Genomic DNA, 25445 nt, shown 5'->3' with positions numbered 1-25445 from the left:
AAATAATCTGTATGATTTGTTCCATGAAAATCTATAGAATCTAATTTTAATATATTGATAATATGAATAGGATGTAAATTGATAGAAAAAAAAATAATTTTAAAATAATAATTATAGAAGATAATGACCGTAATATATCAATCTCTGGTAAAACGGAAAGAGAAAGGTTTTTAATATTTGTACATTCTAATAAAAAACAAAATATGTTTATTTTTATCATGTAGATATTAAATATGATTCATTTGTAGAAAATTATAAAAGTAAAGGAAAAATATTAAACTTTAATTTTCTGTATTCTCTATTGAAATGCAGCGAAGAGTCTGGTTCAGCGAATAGGAAAAGCAAGAAATAGAGTATCTAGGGTTTGAGTTTTGTAATTTAATGAGAAGTGCAGAAAGTAAAAAGATAGGTGTAGTAGGAAGAAGCAACAACCAATTAATTAAAAGTGACGCTGTTTTTTTCTGATGTGTTTATTCCATCAACAATTGAGTACAAAGAGAAAGAAAAATAAAACAGTGAAACATAAAAGGAAGAAGTGATGAGATAAATTTGATGATTCAGGAGTGAGAAAGACATGGCACATGGGGATTACAGAAAGAGCACACCCCTTTTACATTCTGGCATGATGCATAAGTTTTGTTTCCAGCAATGGTGGTTATGTTAATCCCCTTCAACACAATGTTGGTGCAACCTATGTTTTTGTCACAATGAAGTTTGATTGCATGTGGAGAACTTGAGGTTCCCCTCACATTGTCATAACTAACATCACTCACCCTCACTGCTTCTGCACTATCATATGGGTTGTATTGTTGATCAATAATTACAGGGTTTGTAGCTTCCACAACTATAATATCCTTAAATCTGATCTTTCTTGCGTATCCTTGTCCACCCTGATTTAAGGAACACAACACATCAAACTATTTAATAACTCATTTTTAATTTACTTAATTCTTTTAGAATAAATATGAATTTCAATTATCCCTTGAATTCTTACTATCCATGTCTTGATTCTAGCTCCATTTGTGGTCCTATTGAAGGTGCAATTTCGTACATATATCTCTTCTACTGTATGATGAGCTCCATTTTTTCCTAAGCTCCCAATACTACATGCATCCATCCCAATTAGTCTCATAATATTGACCTAATATAATAACTTGAATTAATGTGAATCTAGAAATTTACTTCAATTTATTACCTGATGCCATGGCCTGGTCCACAATAAACACCAATTATGCTGATGAAGGTTGATCCATGGTTAATGGCAATGCAATCATCCCCTTTAATAAACAATAAAACTATATAAAATCTCATTAATCAAATAATATAGTTCTTTCTATTCTATCATTCTTCATATGTCTCACTTTTTGTTTTCTGCTTATTCATTTAATTCTAGAAAAGGTTGCTTGATTTAGTTGTATGATAGAATTTCTCATCTAAAAAACCATGGAAAGAACATGAGATGAGCAGTGCTACTAACGGTTAATAGTTGTATTTGCTTTAAAGCTTCAAAATCGTAAAGGGCTAATCGCTAAAGAAGAAATAAACATGTGTTACTCAGTTTTTCTTATATGGGATTTTTTTGAGTTCAAATTTGAATTGAGAAAAATCATTTCTATCAGCTAAATCAATAGTTTACTTTTTTATTTTTGTTTTTTGAATTTGAAAGAGGATTAACATTTGAGTAGCTTTAGAGAAAACCCTACGAATTATAGAAAGATTTCTGAAAAAGAAAGATAGAAAAATGAAATAAGTGTCTGCATAAGTTAAAAGATTAACATTTTAACCTCTACAAATTAAGTTATAGATAAATTATTATTTTTTCTTAAATTATTGTAAAAGTACTTATAAGAAAATATTATCCCAATAAAACCTTAGAAAGTCTCGTTATGAATTCAGATTTCTGAGAAACAATAAATATGGAATAGAAGATGAGCACTTTTACCAGTTTCGATCTTTGAATTCTTGATGAGAATGTTGGATGAAGAAGAGATATCAATCCCATCAGTGTTGGGACTTTGATCTGGTGCAATAAAATGAAGTTTGGAGATGAAGGATCCATTGCATCTGTTTATGCTTATATGATTTTTGGGACTGTTGATATGAGTCAATCCATTGAGGAATAGATTGTTGCATTCACTAAAATGTAGAGCCTGCATGCATATAGATCATATCACATCAAGAAAATTATATTCTTTGAAAAAAAGCTACTTTTAAAATACATTGATTTTAATATATTAAAAATGTTTTTGATATATTTTAAAATGTTAAAATCAGTATATATCACTATATTTTGGAAGCACAACAGGAAACATCACAAAAAATCTATCATGAATTCAAATTGCATGTCAAGTCACTATATATAGCATTTGGCTTAACAACATTTTTTTATCTCTATTGGAGAAATGATCATGTTTACTCTATTTATTTTGCACTTAGTGTTTTTTTCTATATTTAAAAAAAGAAAATCAATATCAATGGCAATTTGAACAAACATTATTTGAGGATGTGAAAATAGGTGTACTAAAATTTTGGAGGTCATCATAAAATGTATAAAATTACTATAATTTAAAAAAATATTATTTATATGTTTTTTACATGTTTGAAAAAGAAAAAAAAAATTGGGGAGTCATAGCCCCTCATGCTGAGCTTCGCCATTTTTTCGGTTAGATAAGTATCAATATCGTTTTTGCTACTAAAATCACATACTTTGACTTTCTTAAAAAAAATATAAAAACCACATTTAGTTAATGATAAATGTAAAAAAAAAAAAAATACTGCTATAAATTTAAAGATAAAAAAAAGTTATTAAGCCAATATTAATTATAGCCCAATTTGAATGAAACTTGAATTGAAAAGTGTGAATAATAATAAAATAGTGAGTTTTGAATTGTTGTGGAACTTACAGTTGGTCTGTTGATTTCAGAATTGAAATAGGCATTCCACCATGGAGCACCTTGGGCATCAATTTGTCCTCCTCCACGAATAACAAGACCATTTATACGCTTGAAACCAATCCATGCCTTCCTAGTACCTTTTCCTAATTTCCAACCCTTAATGTTCTTTGGGGCAATAATGTTTCCCTTAAGCTACCAACAAAAAGATAAGTGACACACTACACATATATTCATTGTCATCAAAATAAGGTATGAAGTTAAATGGTTTCCAATTTCAAAATCACCATCACCTTATAGTTACAATTTTAACATATAATTTAGGACTTTCTTTATTTATGTTAAACAACTTATATATGTATCTTAACCACATACATTTAAATTTCACTGTCTTTACATTTGTACTATGAGTGATATCAACACTTTTTTTTATGATATTTCCTTTATCACTATACTTGCTTGTATGTGTGTTGAAATGACAAATAAATTTGACCATGTGGGTATTGTATGAATCCCCTTTCATTTTTTATGGAGAATTCCTACATTAATGGAGGATAGCTATGGATACGGAAAATACCTGACTTTTTAAACTGGGTATGGATATGAGTATCAGAATTTACATATTCGTCTCATTCTCGTCCCCGTCCCATTCCGCATACTCGTCCTATAGTACTCATCTCTATTTTATCCTCGTCTCCGTTTAAATTATTAAAATACTCTATTAAGCAACCTTATATATATATATATATATATATATATATATATATTCTTCTAGTCACAACATTTGTGCAAGTATGTTCAAATGATGTATGTCATTAAATATTTTTTATTTTTTACATTTGAATATTTCTACTCTTTTATAATATTTTTATTTATTGTATATTTTCTTTTCACATAAAAATGTTTAACATTGACAATTTAAGTGATCAAGAGCATAAATCTTTGATTTACTAACTAATATAAAAAACTTATCTTCTTTATTATATTATTATTAATTTTTGTTTCATTTAAAATATTTTATTTCATTAAAATAATTTTTATTATCTTTCAACCATTCCCGACTAGGTTGATATCTAAAAAGTTTTGTTAGATCTCTAAGGTCTTTTTCATCTTATTATTTTCTTAGCTATATACATTTATATTTTATTGTGCAATTTTTTTCAACGCTCTGTCAAATTGTTTAAATTTGATCATTTCTTAATATTTTTATTGTGTAGAATATTGTTTTTATATTTTTATATAATTATATCTTTCTTCTAACTCATTATCATACATGTAATTTTATCACTATAATTATGTAAATAAATTTTATTTATTATAATATAATAATTTAATTTAATTGTCATGGATCTTTTTTATCACCATCCAACATATATTGAAGTTAAAAAGATGAAAAATCTATGTTAAATTTTAATTATTATTAGTTTAATCATTGTTCTTTGTGTGATTTTGATAATGTATTATAATTTTTATTAATGTATTAAAAGAAAATTTATTAGAATTTAAAAAGTTGAAGTATACATACATTTAAAAGTATTTTTTTACTTAAATATTTTTTCCATTATATTTTTTAAAAAATATTTTTAAATTTATCAACTAGGTAACATTAACATTTTCAAATTTAATAAAAATTTTGGTTGTCATGAAATTTTATTTGGTATTTTAATTTGAAATATATATATATATATATATATATATAATTTCTTTTTAAATATTTAATATTGAAAAAATAAGAATACCCTCATTTTAATATTGAATATTTAATAATATTATGTATCATTTACTATAACTTTTATTATTTTATAAAAATTATTTAATTCATATTCAAACATTAAGAAAACGGATACGAATGAATATATACCCATTTCGGAGTAGAAATGGAGATGAGACAAGAATTTGATAACTATTGCATTTAGATATAGGGTAAGGATGGAAATTTAAATTTCAGATTTATTTCGATTTTAGCAACATTTTTTTTTCTTCACATTCTCAAGTTGTTTTATTTTATTCTATCCATATCTGCATATCATGATTTCCTTGACAACTTTTCTTATTTGTTTTAATTTAAAATTTACTTATAAATTAATTTCATAAAAAATATCAATAACTAAGTAAATATTGTCTCACATTATTCATCATCAAATTTTAAATATTTTTAAATGAAAATTGGAACAATTACAATATATATTTATGGACAGAAAAATATTTATTTTATATGATTTTTAGTCATACAATTAAAAATAGACATTTATATGAAGTATTATGGATTCAAATACTAGTTTTATTTTACATTATATAAGCAAACAATTAAAAGTCTGAACACTCTTCTTATCTTTTTAATATTTTATTTAAAATTTAAAGTACGAATTTTTTTTCTTTAGTTGTGTTGAAAATATTAAGATTAAATATGTTTTGTGTTTAGTTTTTAAACTAAACTAATTTAATCTTTATACTTTACGAAATTGGTGTAAAACGAAGTTTCATAATAAATTATAATATTTTTTTCACTTTATTTGAGAAAATATTTTTCATATCTTTTCTAAAATACATGGATTAAATATTTTATAATTTAGTTTAAAGAAAAATACATAACTGTTTACAATAATTTTAGGAATAAAAACATATTTAAACTAAAAAGATTATAAAATAAGAAAGGTTTATTAACCTTAATGTGAACGATTGGAGGGTTGCAGGGACCACTGAACAATAGAGGTTGCAACATGAAAGTTTTCTCTTTGGGTATCAGAAGTGTTGGAATGCCATAACTTGCATTGCATGCGTCTTTCCATGCTTTCAGAAAAGCCTTTAAATTTAACAAACAAAATAGTTTTAAATTATATCAAATAAGAGAAGTTATTACTTTAGTAAAAAAAAGTACCACTTTTTCCATGAATCAAAAGTTCAAATAAGAAATCATATACAAAAGAAATTAACTTCAAAAGTTTTGTAAAAGGCTTTGGCTCTAATTAAGTAAATGGTAACTCCAATTTGTTTTACATTAATTAGTCGAATATATTTTAATCATTGTGGTTTAATTAAAATAATATAATACTAATCATAAATAACAAGTGAATGTGTAAAGCCAGGTTACAAATTCATTTGGAAATACACGTTTTCGGGTGCTTGTCTTTTGAATACCAAGTGAAAGACACTTTCTATTCATTAAAAATAATTATCTTCAAAATGTCCTTAAACATCAATTAAACGCTAGAAATTTAAAACATAAATAAACCATAACGAGATATCAAATAATTCCAAAAAGGAGCCCATATTGAAAAATGTTTTAATGTTTGAAAAGGTTAAAAGTAATTTTAAAATCATTTTAAACCTCTCAATAACTAGTGTGTTTGGATTAAATAATTTGTTTCAAAAATATTAGAGATTAAAATTAACTTTTACAAATTTTAAGAAACTAAAACTTGATTTATGTTAAATTTTATTAAGACTAATAACATAATTAAGTTTTTAGAAAATTATACCTTAGTAGACGAAACTTGTGAGTTGGCATAGTGTTGCCAGTCTAATAGTATAACCTTTCTATCTAACCAAAATTAATTAAGTCATATAATGAATAAAAAGAATATCAACGTTTATATAAAATGATACAAGTGAAAGCTAGTCCTGAAAATTAACTAGTGGTAGTTGTAATTGAGATAAAAAAAAAAGAAAAAAGAAAGAGAATACTTGGTACCAAAAAAAAAAGTAGTGATATGAATAATGTACAACTAAGTAATTAACTAATATTTAATTTCTATAGATAAAATTATGATATTATTATAATATAAATTAGTGAGTGAATTTTTAACTTATAATTTATTTTTCTTGAAAAAAAGTTAAATTATCCTTTTAAACAAACATACACAACACCACATTATATATACTCCTTTTAAGTTTATTTAGGAGTGTAGAAGAAAAGGAAGAGCGAGAAACATACTTGGGAATCATCGGTTTCAGCATTTCCCATGGCACCATAGTCAATAACATTGAATCTTGGACCTGCATGAAGTTCCATTCTACCCCACACACAAGGTGAAGAAGCAACAACACACATTCCTAGGATAATAAATAAGAGTTTCATCTTCCAAATTAAAACTATTCTTCTTGCTCCTTTCTTCTTATAACACTCTATCGTCAAGTCTAACTATTTATGTAATATAGGGCATGAAGAATGGTAGCCTAATACGAAAATATTGGAGAAAAGATGATAATTTATAGATTGTAGAAATGAACACACCACCAATGGAAGGACACCGTAGAAAAAGAAAATATGTAGGGGTGGAATCCAGAGATTCTATCCCAAAACCTTAATGTTAAGACATTATTATTTTAAGAATTAATAATCCATGCACGAAACGTGCAAGTATCAAATGTCAAGTAAAATAGACAATTTAAAAAGATAACAAGAAGACAGAGAATTTAGCATTTCTTAAAGATTTGTAACTACGTATCGCTGTAAAAAGATAACAAGAAGACACTTAGAGAATTTAAAAAATCTTTTATATCGATTAAAAAAAATTATATTAATTTTAGAATTGATATAAAAGTGACAGGTATAATTTTTTTTTATTTTCTATATCAATTTTATAATCCGTATAAGAAAGTGATACTTTTTATACCGACTAATCTGGTTCGTATCTTAGGATAGATTTCACCCTCGTACTTCTTCACCTTGGATCTATTTTTGGACCATCTCTTCATAATATATAGTCGAATCTCTTCCAACATTGTGATGATTGGCTTAGTCCTTGCATGAGCAATAACATTGTTGAAGGCTTCACTCATGTTGACCAACGTGTCACACTTGGTTTGCATGGTAAACTTAGACCTTGACCAATATCTGGAGACACAAATATTTTTAGTTGTTAACATAATCTGTGATTTTATGTAACAATATCGATGACTAACCTTGGTGAAATTGCTATTAGGTATTTAAAGGCCTCCTCGTTCACTTCTTTAATATTGTATAGATGGCACATACAAAATCTTTGCTCAACACCAGACAATAGCTCTTATATGGCAGGAAGCAATCCTTGTGTATGTACAAGTGTGTTAGTATTAATATTAAAGAATTATAAGTAGAATTCACATAAAAGAATGAACATAAATTACCTTTTGTTGATCGGACATAAATGTGCAAAACCTACATATATCAGCACCTCCTAGGTCTTCTACCAACAACTCAAAGAACTAGCTCCATGTGTCTTTGTTCTCAACTTCAACTATTGCATAGGCTATAGGAAGCATCTAGTCATTTGCATCACGACCTACTGGAGTTAATAGATCACCCCCATATTGGCCTTTCAAAAAACATCCATCAAGCCCTATGATGGGTCGACAGCTTACAAAATTGTCCTTGCATGCCTTCAGACAAGTGTAAATGCGCACGAAAATCTTCTCATCATTAGCATCTTCTACTTTAACTTTCACTATGAACCTGGGGTTTGATCTAATCAACTCATGAGCATAATCATAAATTATTCTGTACTGATCTTTAAAAGATCCTTCAACCACCTTTGTTGCCAATTGCTTTGCCTTATAGCCATAGAAACGGTGACCTTTGTATTCCATTTCCTTGCAGCTTTATTATGTATATCCACCAATTTCAAATTAGGATTTTCTACTAATGTGTTGTCTAAGGTTTGACTCAACCATTTCGAATTCATCAAATTGATACTAAATTCTCTACTGCACCTATGACAATCTTGCACTTTTCTCAACTGCCATGTTTTACATGAAACCAGAAATCCACAATAAAGAGACCAATCACACTTGCCTTGCACCCCTAAACATCTCACCCTCACTCTTTCTTTGTCATTTTTCTCAAATTTCAAGTTCCTCCCAGCATGAACAATATACGTTCTTACACCATCTACAAACTGTGCCTTATCCACAAAAGTTGTTCCTACTTCCCACTTGTAATCAGCCATAGATTTGGGTTTCTTAAATGTCCCAAAAAAACCACAGCTGCTAATCCCATCGTTCTCTGTCTCACTGTCACTGCCCTCAAAACTAAACAACTCTTCTGACTCCCAACCATTATTAGACCGTCCTTTATCTCTAGTGTTAGCATGGTCATTATCATCATGAACCCTTTCATTATTATAATCACTATCATGGTTGTGTTCACTTGGACCAACTTCAACTGACACCAAACCTTCAACAGATTTTTCTTCACCATAATCAACATTTATTTCTACATCAACTATGCCTTTAGCCCCTCCATTACCACAACCCCATTCATACCCATCATTATCTCTTAAAGAATATGCATCAGAATCAATCCAATTTTCAACATCAATATCAATATCTGTCTCCCTTTCATCATCACCTTCAGCTATATCCTCCAGCCCAATCTAAGCTTGTGGATTTCCAACACCTACACCCACACCCTCAACTCCATCTTCAGCTTCTGAATTTCCAATACCTGCACCCACATCCTCAACTCCTACTTTTGTTTCCAAATTTTTAAGTCCTTCACCCACATCCTCAACTACTACTTCTATTTCCAAATTTCCAATACCTTCACCCACATCCTCAGCTATAATTTCAGGATCGGAACTTCTTAAACTTTCACCCACTTCACCTTCCTCCAATCCAATTTCAGTGTCTTTGTTCATTACAACTTCATCCACATCAGACCTTATTACAATCTCAGTACCTACTACTTCAAATTCACCATCTATCTCAACTTTTGTTCCATCAACAACATGGCTGTTTTCACCACTCTCTAAAGGTCTCACAACACCTCCTTCAGATTCCACTATATTATCCTCTACTTGGGCTTCATCAACTCCATGCATAACAAACATGTGCACTTTGCCATAATGCCTTGCGATATTAACCATATTAAGTGCACCCCTATCATCATGCAAGGGGTGCAACAACATCTCAACATAATAACACAAACCCTTTACACTATGATATCCCATTTCCCTAAGAGGCCCTAATATTTCGAAATAACTCCATCGGTCAAGGTCGTATGACCAATGAGTAGTTTCCCCACAAACATATTTACACCACTCATCGCTGGCAAAGTAACCACGGTGGTGGATCACGACCTCAAATCTTTCATTAGACATTGGAAAAACCAATAAACATAAAAAGCCTGCAAATTATAAACAATCTTTAAATGGGAAACAAAGACTCAATCTAAAACCGACAAACAACAATGAAACCCACCACAGAAAGCGACAACACAAACAATTTAAAATGGTGGGTCATGAAATTCACCAAACAATGCACCAAAGACAACAACAACTACAAATTAAAATAATCCACCGAATGAAAAAACAAAACCGACAAAAAACCCTAATCATTAACACTAATCACAAACAATAATCAGCAAAAATTAAACAAACCCTAAATCATAAAAACTGACCTCCGCGATGAAGATGCAAACCCTGCACGACAAAATCTTCACAGAACGAAAGGCAATCTTTGATGGAAGTGAATGCACAACCTCTAAAATCCTCAATTGAAAGAAATTCCCAAATCTGAATGAATTCCTAAACCCAATTCGACAAATTATAAACCCTAAAACTCTCTAATTAAAATTAAAAGGCCAACACAGTAAAATAACGGTCACGTCATTCAACAATGCTCCACGTCACAGAAACAAACCACGCTGGCCACTATTCTATTAACTATTTAGACGAAGTTACAGAAAATGATCTAATTGAATGAAATTTAAGAAAAGTATGACCAAATTGAAACAACTTCAAAAGTAGGACCAAATTGAAAAAACTTAACCAAAACTAAGAACAAATAACTATTTAATCCTATAAAGTATAAAGATAACGTAGAAATTAAAAAAAGTTATTTCTAATTGATTTACTCAAAATGATAAAATGCAATTATTTTTCCATTTCATTCTCTTATTTTTTTGATATTGATAGAGAGAGAAAAAGTTATCAATCAAGTTGAAATCCAATAAATTATTCAAATCATTCCAAAAAAGAAAAGAAAAATAGAAAGAAATTTTTCTATAAATTAAAACAAGCTTACTTTCTACCCAATTAAAAAAAAATGAAAACTCTTCTAAATTAGCTTATACATAAACTAATATTTTTTAAATAAACCAGTTTAGTTATCACTATCAAAATTTAACATCCCAAGGCTTAAACAATTTCTAAAACATGAAACCTAATTTAACTTGCACAAACGAATTTTTAAATTATTTCAAAAAAAAGTTGCAAACTTATTTACATCTATTTTAAACTCATTCCCATTTTTCTAATTTTTCCCCCTCCAAACAATATAAATAAATCTGAAAATTTTATCTTTTTCATCTTAGTCTTAAATACAATTTTAATAGGGATTTTAAGAATGTTAGTAGGTATTTTTTTAAAACTTAAAGTGGAGACATGCTTCAATACCCTATTCTATCATCTGCTGCTTTATTTCCATCTTCTCAAGTTTCGTAGCAGTAGTGCCTAAAATAATTTGTAACAAGTCTAAACCATTCTCGGTTAAAGTTGCTGCTTTAAAATGAGTATATCATTCTTTACCGCTAAAGCTTCTCAATACTTCATAACAGACCATTTACTAACAAAGTATAGAAGTTGTATTTGGAAATCCAATAGACAAGTTGGCAATTACCATTCTGAAACAGTTCATCCCGAATTTTTTGGAAGAAAAATCATACAAAAATTGTACAATTTGAACTATCAAGACATCCAGATTCCTGGACCCGTCGGTTCACGATTTGAAGCAGAACCTTGGTTAGCTAGCTTATGAATACGGGAAGAAAACTCTTCTGCCTGAAGCGGATTCATCAAAGTCAGAATTTGAAAGAGAAAGCAAAAAACAAAATGAAACAAGTATGCACTATGCAGACTTCTTCATATCCCTCCCATCTCATGGGAAAAACCTCCTGCAGAAAGAGACGATTTCCAGAGAACCACAATAACTTCGAAAATCCATTTTTCAATTTCCTCAAAATGAGGCAAATTCAACAAATCTAGGAGACTAGGAAACTCTAATGCATTCTAAAACATGTTCTTGATAATTGATGGTTCCATATTTCTAACAACTAGGATTACAGAGAAAGCAAAAAAAACATCTTTATTTGGCGCATAATGTTTAAAAATAATAAAACAGAGAAAAATACATCTAGACCAGATAGAAAGTAAACAATCTAGACATTGAAGCAAACTAATCTTTTTAGTGTACCAAATAAACAGCACAAAGGAAAATACAAACCTTTTCATCAATCCACATCAGAGAAGTTAGTTGATTATTTAAAATTCGAACTTGCATCTAATGGAGTCATTCCACAAGGGTATCAAGTTCTCCACCCTGAACAAAACACTATTGTAAGCAAGATTTCTTGCTCTCTTATCAGAATGAAAGAACAGCTAACATCCAGTACCTGGTTTGAATTAAGGGATTGAATAACCGATTTGATTTGTTCAGTCATCTGCTCAAGTTCCCTTTCAATTAATTCAGATTGCTCATACCTGCAAATGAAGGTATTAGAAACAAAAAATGACAGAAAGCATCATCAATGAAGATAAGGAGGGAAAGGAGTTGAAATATAACCCTAAATCAGATGAAAACGTATACAGTGGAAAACTTAATTTCATGTGAATTGTTATTTAGTATGGATTTTATGGAGGTGCAAATCTCTGTCCATTCTAAACCACCAACAACACAGAGCATGTGCAATGAAATTACAGATGATCTACCAATAAGAACTTCAATATTAGATCCAATGTTTGAGGTGAAGCAAAATCACTTCACATAAGACAATATTAAAATGGACATTGGATTCAATAAGGCAAACATAGGTTTAAAAAGCTTAAAATATAGAATATATAAAATCAAACAATCTGCAGATCCATCCAGATAATAATCAGTCAACAAATAATGATGATCCGAAACTCACATTGCATCTCTTGTCGATGCAGCTTCATCGTCAAGAAGCAAACCACGTTCATCCTTGTAAGTACGTTCAGCTTCTTCCTCCATACTCTGTAAAGCCTTATCAACCTAATACAGGAATGACATAAAAGCTTTTATCACAATACAGAAGATATTGGAAAATGTTTTGGGAACTGTTGAATGCGTATATATGAAGATTTTGGTGGCAATGAGTATATGCGTCTGTGTATATATATATGTTCCATGAGATCGAGATTTTATAGTTATCACGCTGTATTTGTGTTATGTTACACATATATGTTTTCAAATATAATTTTACATAACGAGTAGGTTCTTCCATCTTAGTGTTAAGAGTTCACATTTTATGTTTTTTTCACACTAGTCTATCCAATGGTAGGATCTACAACTTTGACAGCCTTGAATAGTTTTAGGATCATAAATTGATTGTACAAACTAAATAGTGATTCAATGAGCCTCATGAACTAGCTTTTGAGATTGAGTACCCCAAATTCAAGAAATAGAACTACACTCCTGAATTTCTAAATCTATCAATTTTAAATTTGAGCTATATCCCCAAAGATTTATTTTCATTTTTTTTCTTAAGATTATAAATTAATGATATTGTTTTACTAGAGAACAGGCCTGGTTTTATTTAATTTGAAAATAGTAGTGCAGTTGAATTTAGTAACCACTGCTGTTTTTTTAGTCTGTGCAAGCCTAAATGCATTATTTGATTGCGTTTGAATTCTTAGTTTCCCAACAGTGGCCATGTGGCTTTTAAAAGTGTGCTTATGTTGGGTGTGTGCTAACGTTGAGGAATATGCTGGATGTGTTTCATTTAGACCGAATTAGGGAAAATCATTTTCGAAAGAACTGATTAAGATTCTGATTGATAGTAGCTTTGAACACCCATACGCTAAGAAGAAGAAACACTGTAAAGTTGCCATAGAAGCAACATTCTAACTCTAATAATGGAATAGAATTTTACCATCAGAACAAAGTACAATTAGTTAGGTAAAAAGACAAAGATCACTATTGATAGAAACAAGTACAAGATTTTATTAACTTCCAGCCATAACAAAATTAATTACCTCCAAAAACTTACAAAAATAAGATAGAAATAAACTGGTTTTAAAAATACCTCCTGTTGATGAGTCTCTATCAACTCCAATTGCCGCTCCAAATTTGATTGTACCCCGACTACCTTTGCCACTTCAATCTAAATTATAACATTATAAATAAGTTAGAGTGGTAATTGCCAAAAGTTAACCTGTTGGCATGTAAAAAATAATTAAAAAGTTTATCAGTAGCTGCTTGCATGTAGAAACCTGAAGCCTCAATAGAACATCACGATTGTTCAAAATCCTGCGATCCCATTCAGCTATTGCATTTGTTTGTTTTCTAAATTTTCCAGTTCGCTCTTGCAACTCAGCATTCCACTCCTTGATAATCTACAGGAGGTTAGATGATTAGGAAAGTGTTAGACTGTAAGAGAGAAATAAAATAACATAACTCTACACAAGGTTACCTTGCATATATTCTCACTAGAGGATTGTGCAAACCAAATTTTGAAACAATAATATGGAAGCTGGAACCCAGCTTGGGAAACAGAGCATAGTTTAATGTAACTTAGGAAATTGTTATGTTTTAATTGTTCTCTTGAAACTAGCAGTTGTTATTCATTATTTTATTTTTATTTTTTGTTATAAATAAATCAATCTTTTGAGAGGTAGGTATACTTGAGCACATTCAGAAAATTTCATCTCAGTTTCTCAGCAACATTTTTATCAGAACATATATTTTGAACACAAAGCTACGGATTTGAATATACAATATTTTAATAGAAAAAAAAATGGGAAATTAAATCCAATTCTAAATAGGTCTATCATCTTGGCATTATTCCCAAGTCTATTGCATATATTAAAGTATCCCATGTATTCATTTGTAGAAATACTCCTTTCTTTAGTATATAGTTCAACGAAAGGGTAGCTCAAATCCTAATCAAGGACGTAAACTCAACTAAATAAGCCAAATGCATTTGTCAATGATAACCATGATTAACTTAAAAAATATGATGTAGGGAATTGTTAGGTTTACAGAGGGGATTTCACTGGGAAGATACAATACACCAATGAGACCTGAGCCCAACCATATAAGGCACTGACACCACTCTCAACCCAAAACCTTAAGGCAATGGGTTTATGGGTTTTTATTCTTATATAATGCTCCACTTTCTCATTTCTAGCCAATGTGGGACTTAGAATCACACTTGGATTCCTAACAGGAATTGATAAAAGAAAACCAGACACATCATGTACCTCCTCAACAGTCTTCCCAGTGATTTCAGATGGCAATTTTGGTCCAACAGTAACTAAAGTGCTGACAGTTGAAGTAGTTCTTTAGGACAAGCAGAAAAGGAAATATCAAAACCACCTTCCTATGTTTAATAACTATTTATGCATCCATAACTTAGGAATATATATAAATTGCAGTAACCAAAATAATTTAACATACATTAAGCAGGAAACTATGTACAATGCAAAGTGAAATGACTCTAATTAGTCCTTCGAATAGCATAATAGCAAATAGTTATAAGAAGCACAAAGGGGGTGTTCCTGCAGAGAACAAACAAGGTAAGTTAGGCACAAGCGTCACCTCACCCATGTAGTCCGCTATCTCCTCAGTTGACCTCTTCTCGGTTGGTACATGTCAGCTTGGACCCAGGAGGGGTTACCTGCAGAAGGGACTCCGAAGCTCAAGTAAGTCAAAGCTCAGAAGGTCAAATCAGTGATTAATGGAGTAATGAATGCGTACCTTTAATTACTGGGGTCCACGTGTATTTATAGAGCATTAATTATGTTTTGTTATGCCATGGGTCGGGCCCTGGCTTGGGCTTTAGTTTGGGTTGTAAGTGGGCCAGGGCCCTAACCCAGGCCCTTAGGAGGATTCATTGAAAACTAGGGGGCTTGGATTTTATTAAGTATATCGGAGTAGCCGACCTAGGCCGACTACTTTTGTTGGTCATGTGCCGTCTTGTGCACGTTGTCCCTCTAGACGTTCAGGTTATCGGTTTAGGCTGGTAAGGCTCAGGCCGACTCAGCCTAGGTTGACTACTTGACTACTTTGGCATATATGTATCGTTTTATTACTATTTGGTCGAGTTGGCTAGGTGTGGTACACCAGTCCCCCAACCTTGGCCGATATAGGTGTCGGTCAAGGGTGATATGTGTTGGTATGTTATCGGGATCGGCTGGGTGTGGTACACCAGTCCCCTAGCCTTTAAGTGTGATGAATAGTGTTGAGGCTAAAGGTGATGAGAGGTTGATGGTAGGTGAAGGAGTGTCAGGGGTCAAATCAGGGGGGTTTTGGCACCGTCGTTTTTAAGAGTTATGTCTCTTGTAATGATTGTGTCGATTGGTATGAGTTGTTGTTTTGGCGGGAAGGGGTTTTGTCGTTTGGAATTCTGGCCTATAAATATAGATTTCAAAACAAGTAAGGGTTTATTGGTTCATTTGCGAGAATTTTCTATTCAGAGATCTTGTGTGCGTTTTCTTGTCCGACTAGTTCCCAATTCCAACCGACATCTTTCCAGAAACACGAGAAAAGGTATGTCTAGTAGTGATAGCGTGTCGTTGTCTACGTCTAGTAGTGAGAGTGTAGAGTCGGGGAAGAGTAGAGGTAGGCAAGTTGACGAGGAGTGCACCAGTTCTAGAGGTATGGTAAGTGGAATCCCTATGGAAACGGTGAGGGAGGTCCGAGAAGATCCTCCAGAGGAGTCGGCCGAGAGTAACTGGCCGGCCAAGGGCGGTTACGGGTGGGTAGCTGCTAATGTCCGTAATCAATCATCCTTATTCCGGTGGTCTCGCCTGCTGAACTCTTGGCTGAATTGTACGCCTGTCATCGCAAAGGGTGTAAGCGGGAGTATCGTTTCCCTAGAGAGGGTTAACGCCATCGACCGTGTGTGTCACGGGCAAGAGGGGGCAACGAAGAAGTTCTTCTACATGTACATGTGTCACTTTTCTCAGCTACATGTGCGGCTGCCGTTAGATGATTTTACTATGGGCGTGTTGCGCGAGCTGGACGTGGCACCTACGCAATTGCACCCGAATAGTTGGGCTTACATGCAAGCCTTACGCATTTTGTGCCAATCTCTATATTTGGAGCCTTCGCCTTATGCTTTTTTGTACTTCTATGATATTAGACCCCACCAACCGACAAGTTGGCTGTCTTTGATAAGTCGTTCAAGCATCAGTAGATTGGACACATTTTCCCAGTCCTTCAAGCATTTTAAGGACGAATACTTCAAAGTTATGGTGAAGGAAGAGGGCAAGCCCTATTTCTTGAACGTAGATGGGAGTACAAAGTTCCCATATAGCTGGACGGGCACCCCTTCTCGGTACAAGGATATGAGGATCGATGAGTTGTCGGCGGGAGATAAGGAGGTGGCGAAGACCTTGATGAAGTTTGTTGATAAGTTGCCCACTAAGAGCCTAGTTAGAGTTTATAATTCGGTGCATCCAATTATAGATATTGAAGGTATCTGTTTGTTACTTAAACTGTGTTAATGATTCTAAGTTGTTTTAAACGGTGTTTAATATGTTATTGTAGGGCACATGGCGCAATCGGGGAAGAAGAATTTGGCGCTCTTTTAGTCGTTGAGGAAGGAGATGGCTGTTAAAGCTAAGGCAGCTGGGATGACTGATGCTCCCAACCTATAAGAGTCTGTGGTGGAAGTACACATGCATGGCGGAACGAAGAGGAAGGCCGAGTTGCCGCCTCGCCCCGGCAAGGGGAAATATGTGAAGAAAGTGAGGGCGGCCCTGCTCGGGGCGGGGTCGACTAGTGGGGTGAAGGGGCCGGAGTCTGGCTTGATTGAGTTGCTGGAGATATCTGTCAGGAAAGATATCACGATCAACCTCTCAGATACTATTATAAATTCTATTGATGGTTTGGAGGTGGATCATATCATGAGGACTATGGTGGAGTTTGGGAGCAAAGCCTTGATATTAAGCCGTCGTGTGGGGTCTTTATATCGGCGGGAGGTGAAGGAGGGAGGTCGGGAAAAGGAAGAAGAGTTGCAAGGAAAAGTCGACAAGTTTGATGAAGAGAGGGCTGCACGGAAGAAGGAGAGGGAGGGTTGGGAGGAAGAGAGAAAGAGTCTGGCAACGTGGAAGGTTCGCTGTTTGGATTCAGAAGGAAAATTGAACAAGAGAATAGGGGAGTTGGAGAAAGACTATGATGAACTGAAGGACAAGTATGAAGGTGTTGTAGGTGAGCTTGACGACCTGAAGAATTGTATTATACAAGAGCACATCAACGACTTTGAGAAGGGACTACGTCAAGCAGCCTTTTTCCATAAGGAGGTTGACATTACGGACTCAAAGTTTGATGTGAACAAGGACGTTATTGACGGGAAGCTTGTCCAGGAAGATGGAAGCAGTCCGGATGAGGAGGCAGAGGAGAAGGCGGCTGAAGAGGAGAAGAAAGCGAGTGATGCCGAGGAGGTGGCCCCTGATGCAGCAGAATAGGACCTCGATTTTTATTGATTTGAAAATATTATTTGAGCCTATGTTTGTAATAGTTGGTACATTACGTTACATTGGTACACTTTTGCATTTATGTTTAATGCGATTAATGTTTTGTATGTTATTGTGTATGATGGATTTTGATGATTTGTGGTGTATGTGTGGCGCGTTCGATTGCATATTAAGGGTGTTCGACCCAGGCCGCTTACTCGTGTTAAGGGTGGGGAACTTAAACGAATTAAACACGAGTTAAGGGTGTTCGACCCAGGCCGCTTACTTGTGGTAAGGGTGAGGAACTTAAACGAATTAAACACAAGTTAAGGGTGTTCGACCCAGGCCGCTTACTTGTGGTAAGGGTGGGGACTTAAACGAATTAACCACGAGCTAAGGGTGTTCGACCCAGGCCGCCTACTTGTGGTAAGGGTGGGGAACTTAAACGAATTAACCACGAGCTAAGGGTGTTCGACCCAGGCCGCCTACTTGTGGTAAGGGTGGGGAACTTAAACGAATTAATCACGAGCTAAGGGTGTTCAACCCAGACTGCTTACTTGTGGTAAGGGTGGGGAACTTACCTTGTTTGTTCTCTGCAGGAACAATTGGCGCCCACCATGGGGCACGAGACGAACACCTTAGTACCCATTTTTCTCCGAAGATGGTTTCCACCTGGAGCAGAGCTGGAGTGAACAAGCAGGCAGATGTTGGTCCCTCAGGACCTGCTAGCATCACCCCTGACCTAGCCGCCATTCTGGACGGCCAAGCGAAGATGCAACAAGAACTAGCAGATATGAAGAAATGCAGCATTGACGAGATGGAGGCGCTGCGGCAAGAGAACTCTCGCCTTAGGCGAAAGATCTAAGCTGATCCCATCCTGAAGGGAAAAGCCAAGGAGGCGTCTGAGGCTGCAAGGTCCCCAGCCTTCCAGTCCACAGAAGAGGAAAGCGAATACAATCCCACCCCTCACACCTTCACCACCACCCAACAAACACCCATTCCCTCCACCCATCCCACTCACTTCCCATCCACTCAACCAGGGCATACTGTAGCCCCAACCCCTGCTGTTACCCTCCCCACCACCCAGATCCCCTACACGTACCCACCACCCTACACACTACACACGTACCACCCTACAACTCCTAATACCTGCAAACAATCAACATCCCCCCTCACAACCTTACCTCCACCTTCCCCGCTATGATCAACCATCCCATCCCCCCTCATCTGCTCCCTCCCAACCAGCCTAGACGTCGTCACCCCTTCACCGACTTTATTGCCAACACCCCCCTTCCTCCCCAGTGGGAACCCTTCACGCTGGACCGCTACACCGGCGAAACCGACCCTGATGAACACCTCAAAGTATACATCACTCATGTCGCCCTGTACACGTCCCATGATGCAGTCTTCTGCAAAGCCTTCCCCACCACCCTCGAGGGCTTTGCTCTAGAACGGTTCACAACCCTTCCACCTTACTCCATCGACAGCTTCGACGTTCTATCCCATATGTTCTCCACCCATTTCGCTGGCAGCCGTCCACACTAAACTACCACAATCTCCCTTCTGGGCATCAGACAATAACAAGGCAAACCACTCAAAACGTTCATAGATCGCTTCAGTAAGGCAGCTCTTCGAACCCCACACCTCAACCAAGAGATGATCCTCCAGTGCATGGCACTTACCCTACAACCCGGCCCCTTTCGCCAACAACGTCTACCTCCATCCACCTGCCTCTATGCACGAACTTAAATTGCGTGCGGCTGACTATGTCCGCATGGAGGAAATGCAGACCCTCAATACCAAATTCTGCAATGACTATGCAGCCACCCCCGCCAACCCTAGCCCACAACCTCCCCGCCCTGATACCCGTCCACGCGAGCCCCGCCAACCCCGCTTCACCAGATATGCCCCTCTTACCGTAACCCGATTTCGCATCCTTGATGAGACCCTACAAACTGACCTCATCCCTCTACCATGCAAGACCACCACTCTTCCTAATGCCGATATGACCAAATATTGCCGATACCACCGCAATCATGGCCACACCACAGAAGACTGCAAAGCACTCCAGGATAAAATAGAAGAACTGGTCCGTGCTGGCCACTTTCGCCTTTTCATCCGCAGGGATGACCATCCCTCTCGATCCCGCCACCCCTCTCGATCCGACCATAGATGCCCTGCGCACGACCCTCGCACGACAGACACCCAACCCAACCTGCTAACCAGGAACCCCAACCGGCCCGTACTGATACCATCCCACAGATCCTCCCCTACGTGGCACTATCAACACCATCTCTGGTGGCTTCGCTAGTGGAGGATCCACTCTTCTGCCAGAAAGAAACACCTCCGCCATATCCAATCCATCAATCATATCACCCATTCTCACCACAGACGCCGTATGCCTCCCATCATCTTCACAGATGACGACTTTCATGGCCTCGACCATCAACAAGATGACCACATGGTCATCACCGTTGAAATCGAAAACTACGCCATCAAGAAAGTCCTTGTCGACCAGGGCAGCTACATTGACATTCCCTACTGGGCCACCTACCAAAAACTCTAACTCCCGGACACTGCTATGGTCCCGTATGACGAACCAATCTATGGCTTTTCTGGCGAACAGGTATCCACCTGCGGTTACTTCGACCTCTACATCGTGTTTCGTGAGGGAACCAAAATCAAAACCATCCCAATCCGCTTCCTTATCATTGACGCGCCAACATCCTACAATGTCCTCATGGGTCGTCCTTCCCTCAACACCCTTGGCGCTGTTGTCTCCACCCCCCACTTGGCCATGAAGTACCCTTCTCCTTACGGTGACATCCTCACTGTCCACTGCGACCAGCGCCTGGCACGCGAATGCTACATGGCTAGCCTGCGTCCACAACTCCCAATTCAACAAACCAACCACATTGAGCGACCACCTAGCTTTGGCATCGCCCTATCAGGCGAAGATCTAGACCCCAGAGTAGGCCGGGATGTTCTTCTCGAACCAGTTGAGGAGATCTCCCCTCTAGAGCTTCCCAACGGCCACTCCATCAACCTAGGCACCGGTTTGAACTCTGACGAGCGTGCCATCATCACACCCATCCTCATCAGCAACACGGATCTTTTCGCCTGGTCAGCCGCTGACCTACCTGGGGTGGACCCTCTAGTAGCATCCCACAAACTATCTATCTACAAAGAAGCCCACTACATCTCTCAGAAGAAACGCAAACTTGGTGAAGAACGCCGACTAGCGGCTAAGGTTGAGGCCAACAAGTTACTAAATGCAGGATTCATAGAAGAAGCTCAATACACCACTTGGCTTTCTAACGTAGTCTTGGTGAAGAAAGCCAATGGCAAATGGCGGATGTGTGTAGACTACACAGATTTGAACAAGTCCTGCCCTTGCGATGCCTACCCCTTACCCAATATCGATCGACTTGTTGACGGCGCGGCCGGGAATAAAGTGGTTAGCGTTTTGGATGCATATTCTGGGTACAACCAAATCCCCATGGCCGCATTTGACATGAACAAGACCGCCTTCATTACGGACGATGCCAACTACTTCTATAGAGTTATGCCTTTTGGTTTTAAGAACGCTGGAGCAACCTACCAACGGTTAATGGACAAGGTTTTCAGTCATCTAATGGGACAATGTGTCGAAGTATATGTTGACGACATGGTTGTCAAGTCTCCGAGCCACCACCAACATGCCGAGGACCTCTCGGTGGTCTTCTCCGCGCTACACCGATACAACCTTCGCCTTAACCTTGACAAGTATGTATTCGGCGTCGACCATGGTAAATTTCTTGGGTTTATGTTGACCCAACGGGCATAGAGGCCAATCCCGAAAAATGCAAGGCAATTATCGAGATGCGCAATCCCACCACCATCAAAGAGGTCCAACGCCTCATAGGCCGCCTCACAACCATTTCCCGCTTCCTACCCAAACTGGCTTAACAAATCCAACTCATAGTTGAACTCCTAAAGAAATCCACCCGATTCACGTGGATTGACGATTGTAAACAAATCTTTCAAAAACTGAAAACCACCCTAACCTCACCACCTATCTTCCACAAGTCGGACACTAGCCAACCCCTCCTCGTATACATCACAGCCATCGACCACACCGTCAGTGCCGCGCTCGTCCAAGAAATAGAGGGCACGCAACATCCTGTCTATTTTGTTAGCAGAACACTACAAGATCCTGAAACTCGATATCAAATGGTGGAGAAGTTGGCTCTATCCTTGGTCCATGCAGCTCGCCGTCTACGCCCATACTTCCAAAACCACAGCATCACCGTCAAAACCGACTACCCAATCCAAAAGATATTGCAAAAACCAGATTTAACCGAACGAATGTCATCCTAGGCCGTCGAACTGTCGGAATTCAACATTCGCTACGAACCGCATGGCCCCATTAAGGCCCAATGCCTCCTGGATTTTGTCAATGACCTCCAGCACGTACCCACAGAGGACCAGTGGACGCTTCATGTAGATGGTTCCTCGAATCCAAAAGGTGTTGGTGCAAGCATCGTGTTAGAACGGCCTAACGACATCCTCATTGAAAAATCCCTTCATTTTGCCTTCAAAACATCAAACAACCAAGCCGAATACGAAGCCATCCTCGTCGGCCTTTCTCTTGCCCGCGAAGTTGGTGTCAAGACGTTAACATGCAAAACCGACTCCAAGCTTACTGTAGAGCACCAAAATGACGAGTTCCAGATTAAAGACCTCATCCTCCTACAATATTACCATCTACCATTTCGACGCACGCACTATGGCTACTAGAATCCTCAGAGCCGACTACTTCTGGCCAACTATAGAAGCAGACTACCAGGACTACATCAAAAAGTGCAAACCATGTCAAAAACATGGCAACCTTATCCACCAGAAACAGGAACAACTCCATTCCATACTATCCCCATGGCCCTTTGCTAAATGGGGAATTGATATCCTCGAGCCCTTCTCCCCCAGCAAGGGGCAAGTAAAATTCCTAATTGTAGCCGTTGACTATTTCACAAAATGGATAGAAGCCAAACTGCTAACCACTATTACAGCCCAGCAAGTTCAGCAGTTCGTTTGGAAAGATATTATATGTAGATATGGTGTTCCGCACACTATGGCCGACAATTCATAGATAAGGAATTAGCCAAGTTCTACACTAGTCTAGGCATCAAACACATCACAAGTTCTGTAAAGCACCCACAAACAAATGGACAAGCAGAGGCGGCCAACAAAGTTATCCTGGTGGAATTGCGCAAGAGATTAGATAGCGCAAAAGGCCGATGGCCTGAAGAGTTAGTAGAAGTGCTATGGGCTTACAGGTGCACCCCTCAATCATCAACAAATGAATCCCCATTCAGCCTAGTTTAGGGTGAAGACGCCATGATACCGGTCAAAATTGGCGAACCATCCCTGCACCGAGAACTGTACGACCCAACCCATAACCACCAAAACATGGCCACCCATCTCGACCTCCTAGCCGAACTCAGAGAAAAAGCCCAGATACGAAACTTAACTGCCAAACGAAGAGCTGCCAGAAAGTATAACGCAAACCTATGTCCACGATCATTCGCAATCGGGGACTTAGTATGGAGAATGGCCAGCAGTGCTAGAAAGAAGGATGGCAAGTTCTCCGTCAATTGGGACGGCCCATATCGCATACACGAAGATCCAAGAGGAGGAGCTTATCGCCCGGAACGAAGGGTTCTCAACTGTACGACTTTCCTCTATTTTCACTTTCATAAACGTTTAAGTTCCGCACCCTTACCACAAGTAAGCGGCCTGGGTCGAAAACCTTTAGCTCGTGATTAATTCGTTTAAGTTCCCCACCCTTACCACAAGTAGACGGCCTGGGTCTAACACCCTTAGCTCGTGGTTAATTCGTTTAAGTTCCCTACCCTTACCACAAGTAGGTGGCCTAGGTCGAACACCCTTAGCTCGTGGTTAATTCGTTTAAGTTCCCCACCCTTACCACAAGTAAGCGGCCTGGGTCGAACACCCTTAACTTGTGTTTAATTCGTTTAAGTTACCCACCCTTACCACAAGTAAGTGGCCTAGGTCGAACACCCTTAACTCGTGTTTAATTCGTTTAAGTTCCTCACCCTTACCACAAGTAAGATGTCTGGGTCGAACACCCTTTGCTTGTGGTTAATTCATTTAAGTTCCCCACCCTTACCACAAGTAGGCGCCTGGGTCGAACACCCTTAGCTCGTGGTTAATTCGTTTAAGTTCCTCACCCTTACCACAAGTAGGCGGCCTAGGTCAAACACCCTTAGCTCGTGGTTAATTCGTTTAAGTTCCCCACCCTTACCACAAGTAAGCGACATGGGTCGAACACCCTTAACTTGTGTTTAATTCGTTTAAGTTCCCCACCCTTACCACAAGTAAGCGGCCTGGGTCGATCACCCTTAACTCGTGTTTAATTCATTTAAGTTCCCTACCCTTAACACGAGTAAGCGGCCTAGGTCAAACACCCTTAATATGCAATCGAACGCGCCACACATACAACACAAATCATCAAAATCCATCATACACAATAACATACAGAACATTAATCGCATTAAACATAAATGCAAAAGTGTACCAATGTAACGTAATGTACCACCTATTACAAACATAGGCTCAAATAATATTTTCAAATCAATAAAAATCGAGGTCCTATTCTGCTGCATCAGGGGCCACCTCCTCGGCATCACTCGCTTTCTTCTCCTCTTCAGCCGCCTTCTCCTCTGCCTCCTCATCCAGACTGCTTCCATCTTCCTGGACAAGCTTCCTGTCAATAATGTCCTTGTTCACATCAAACTTTGAGTCCGTAATATCAACCTCCTGATGGAAAAAGGCTGCTTGACGTAGTCCCTTCTCAAAGCCGTTGATGTGCTCTTGTATAATACAATTCTTCAGGTCGTCAAGCTCACCTACAACACCTTCATACTTGTCCTTCAGTTCATCATAGTCTTCCTCCAACTCCCCTATTCTCTTGTTCAATTTTCCTTCTGAATCCAAACAGCGAACCCTCCACGTTGCCAGCCTCTTTCTCTCTTCCTCCCAACCCTCCCTCTCTTTCTTCCACGCAGCCCTCGCTTCCTCAAACTTCTCAACTTTTCCCTGCAACTCTTCTACCTTTTCCCGACCTCCCTCCTTCACCTCTCGCTGATATAAAGAC

At 37.2% G+C, this 25445-nt stretch overlaps 1 protein-coding gene and 2 long non-coding RNA genes across 3 annotated transcripts; all 3 read right to left on the bottom strand.

The window, feature by feature from the left end:
- Nucleotides 1–557: 557 nt before the first annotated feature.
- On the bottom strand, nucleotides 558–6969 carry LOC114184482 (probable polygalacturonase At3g15720). The gene is made up of 7 exons (XM_028071790.1): nucleotides 6826–6969; nucleotides 5557–5694; nucleotides 2904–3086; nucleotides 1943–2150; nucleotides 1196–1277; nucleotides 995–1103; nucleotides 558–890 (listed from the first exon to the last, which is right to left on the bottom strand). The coding sequence occupies exons 1-7, from the start codon at nucleotides 6967–6969 to the stop codon at nucleotides 558–560; spliced, it is 1197 nt and encodes a 398-aa protein (XP_027927591.1).
- Nucleotides 6970–12166: 5197 nt separating this feature from the next.
- On the bottom strand, nucleotides 12167–13966 carry LOC114184243. The gene is made up of 4 exons (XR_003604561.1): nucleotides 13915–13966; nucleotides 12778–12881; nucleotides 12262–12349; nucleotides 12167–12188 (listed from the first exon to the last, which is right to left on the bottom strand). It is a non-coding gene; the product is annotated as an uncharacterized LOC114184243 (long non-coding RNA).
- A 5-nt stretch (nucleotides 13967–13971) lies between these two features.
- On the bottom strand, nucleotides 13972–15135 carry LOC114184244. The gene is made up of 3 exons (XR_003604562.1): nucleotides 15092–15135; nucleotides 14102–14224; nucleotides 13972–13992 (listed from the first exon to the last, which is right to left on the bottom strand). It is a non-coding gene; the product is annotated as an uncharacterized LOC114184244 (long non-coding RNA).
- Between the last annotated feature and the right edge of the window lie 10310 nt (nucleotides 15136–25445).

Source organism: Vigna unguiculata, chromosome 5 (genome assembly GCF_004118075.2).
Source record: "Vigna unguiculata cultivar IT97K-499-35 chromosome 5, ASM411807v1, whole genome shotgun sequence".
Lineage (NCBI taxonomy): Eukaryota > Viridiplantae > Streptophyta > Magnoliopsida > Fabales > Fabaceae > Vigna > Vigna unguiculata.
This window is presented reverse-complemented; position numbering and strand designations above follow the sequence as displayed.

Bases quoted from the DNA above. Each gene is read 5' to 3' on its own strand.
- LOC114184482 (XM_028071790.1), bottom strand. From the start codon at position 6,969: ATGAAACTCTTATTTATTATCCTAGGAATGTGTGTTGTTGCTTCTTCA. The intron at 5,695-6,825 runs GTATGTTTCTCG...TTAAATTTAAAG, and splicing joins CTGAAACCGATGATTCCCAA to GCTTTTCTGAAAGCATGGAA. The intron at 3,087-5,556 runs GTTAATAAACCT...TTTTGTTGGTAG, and splicing joins CTCCAATCGTTCACATTAAG to CTTAAGGGAAACATTATTGC.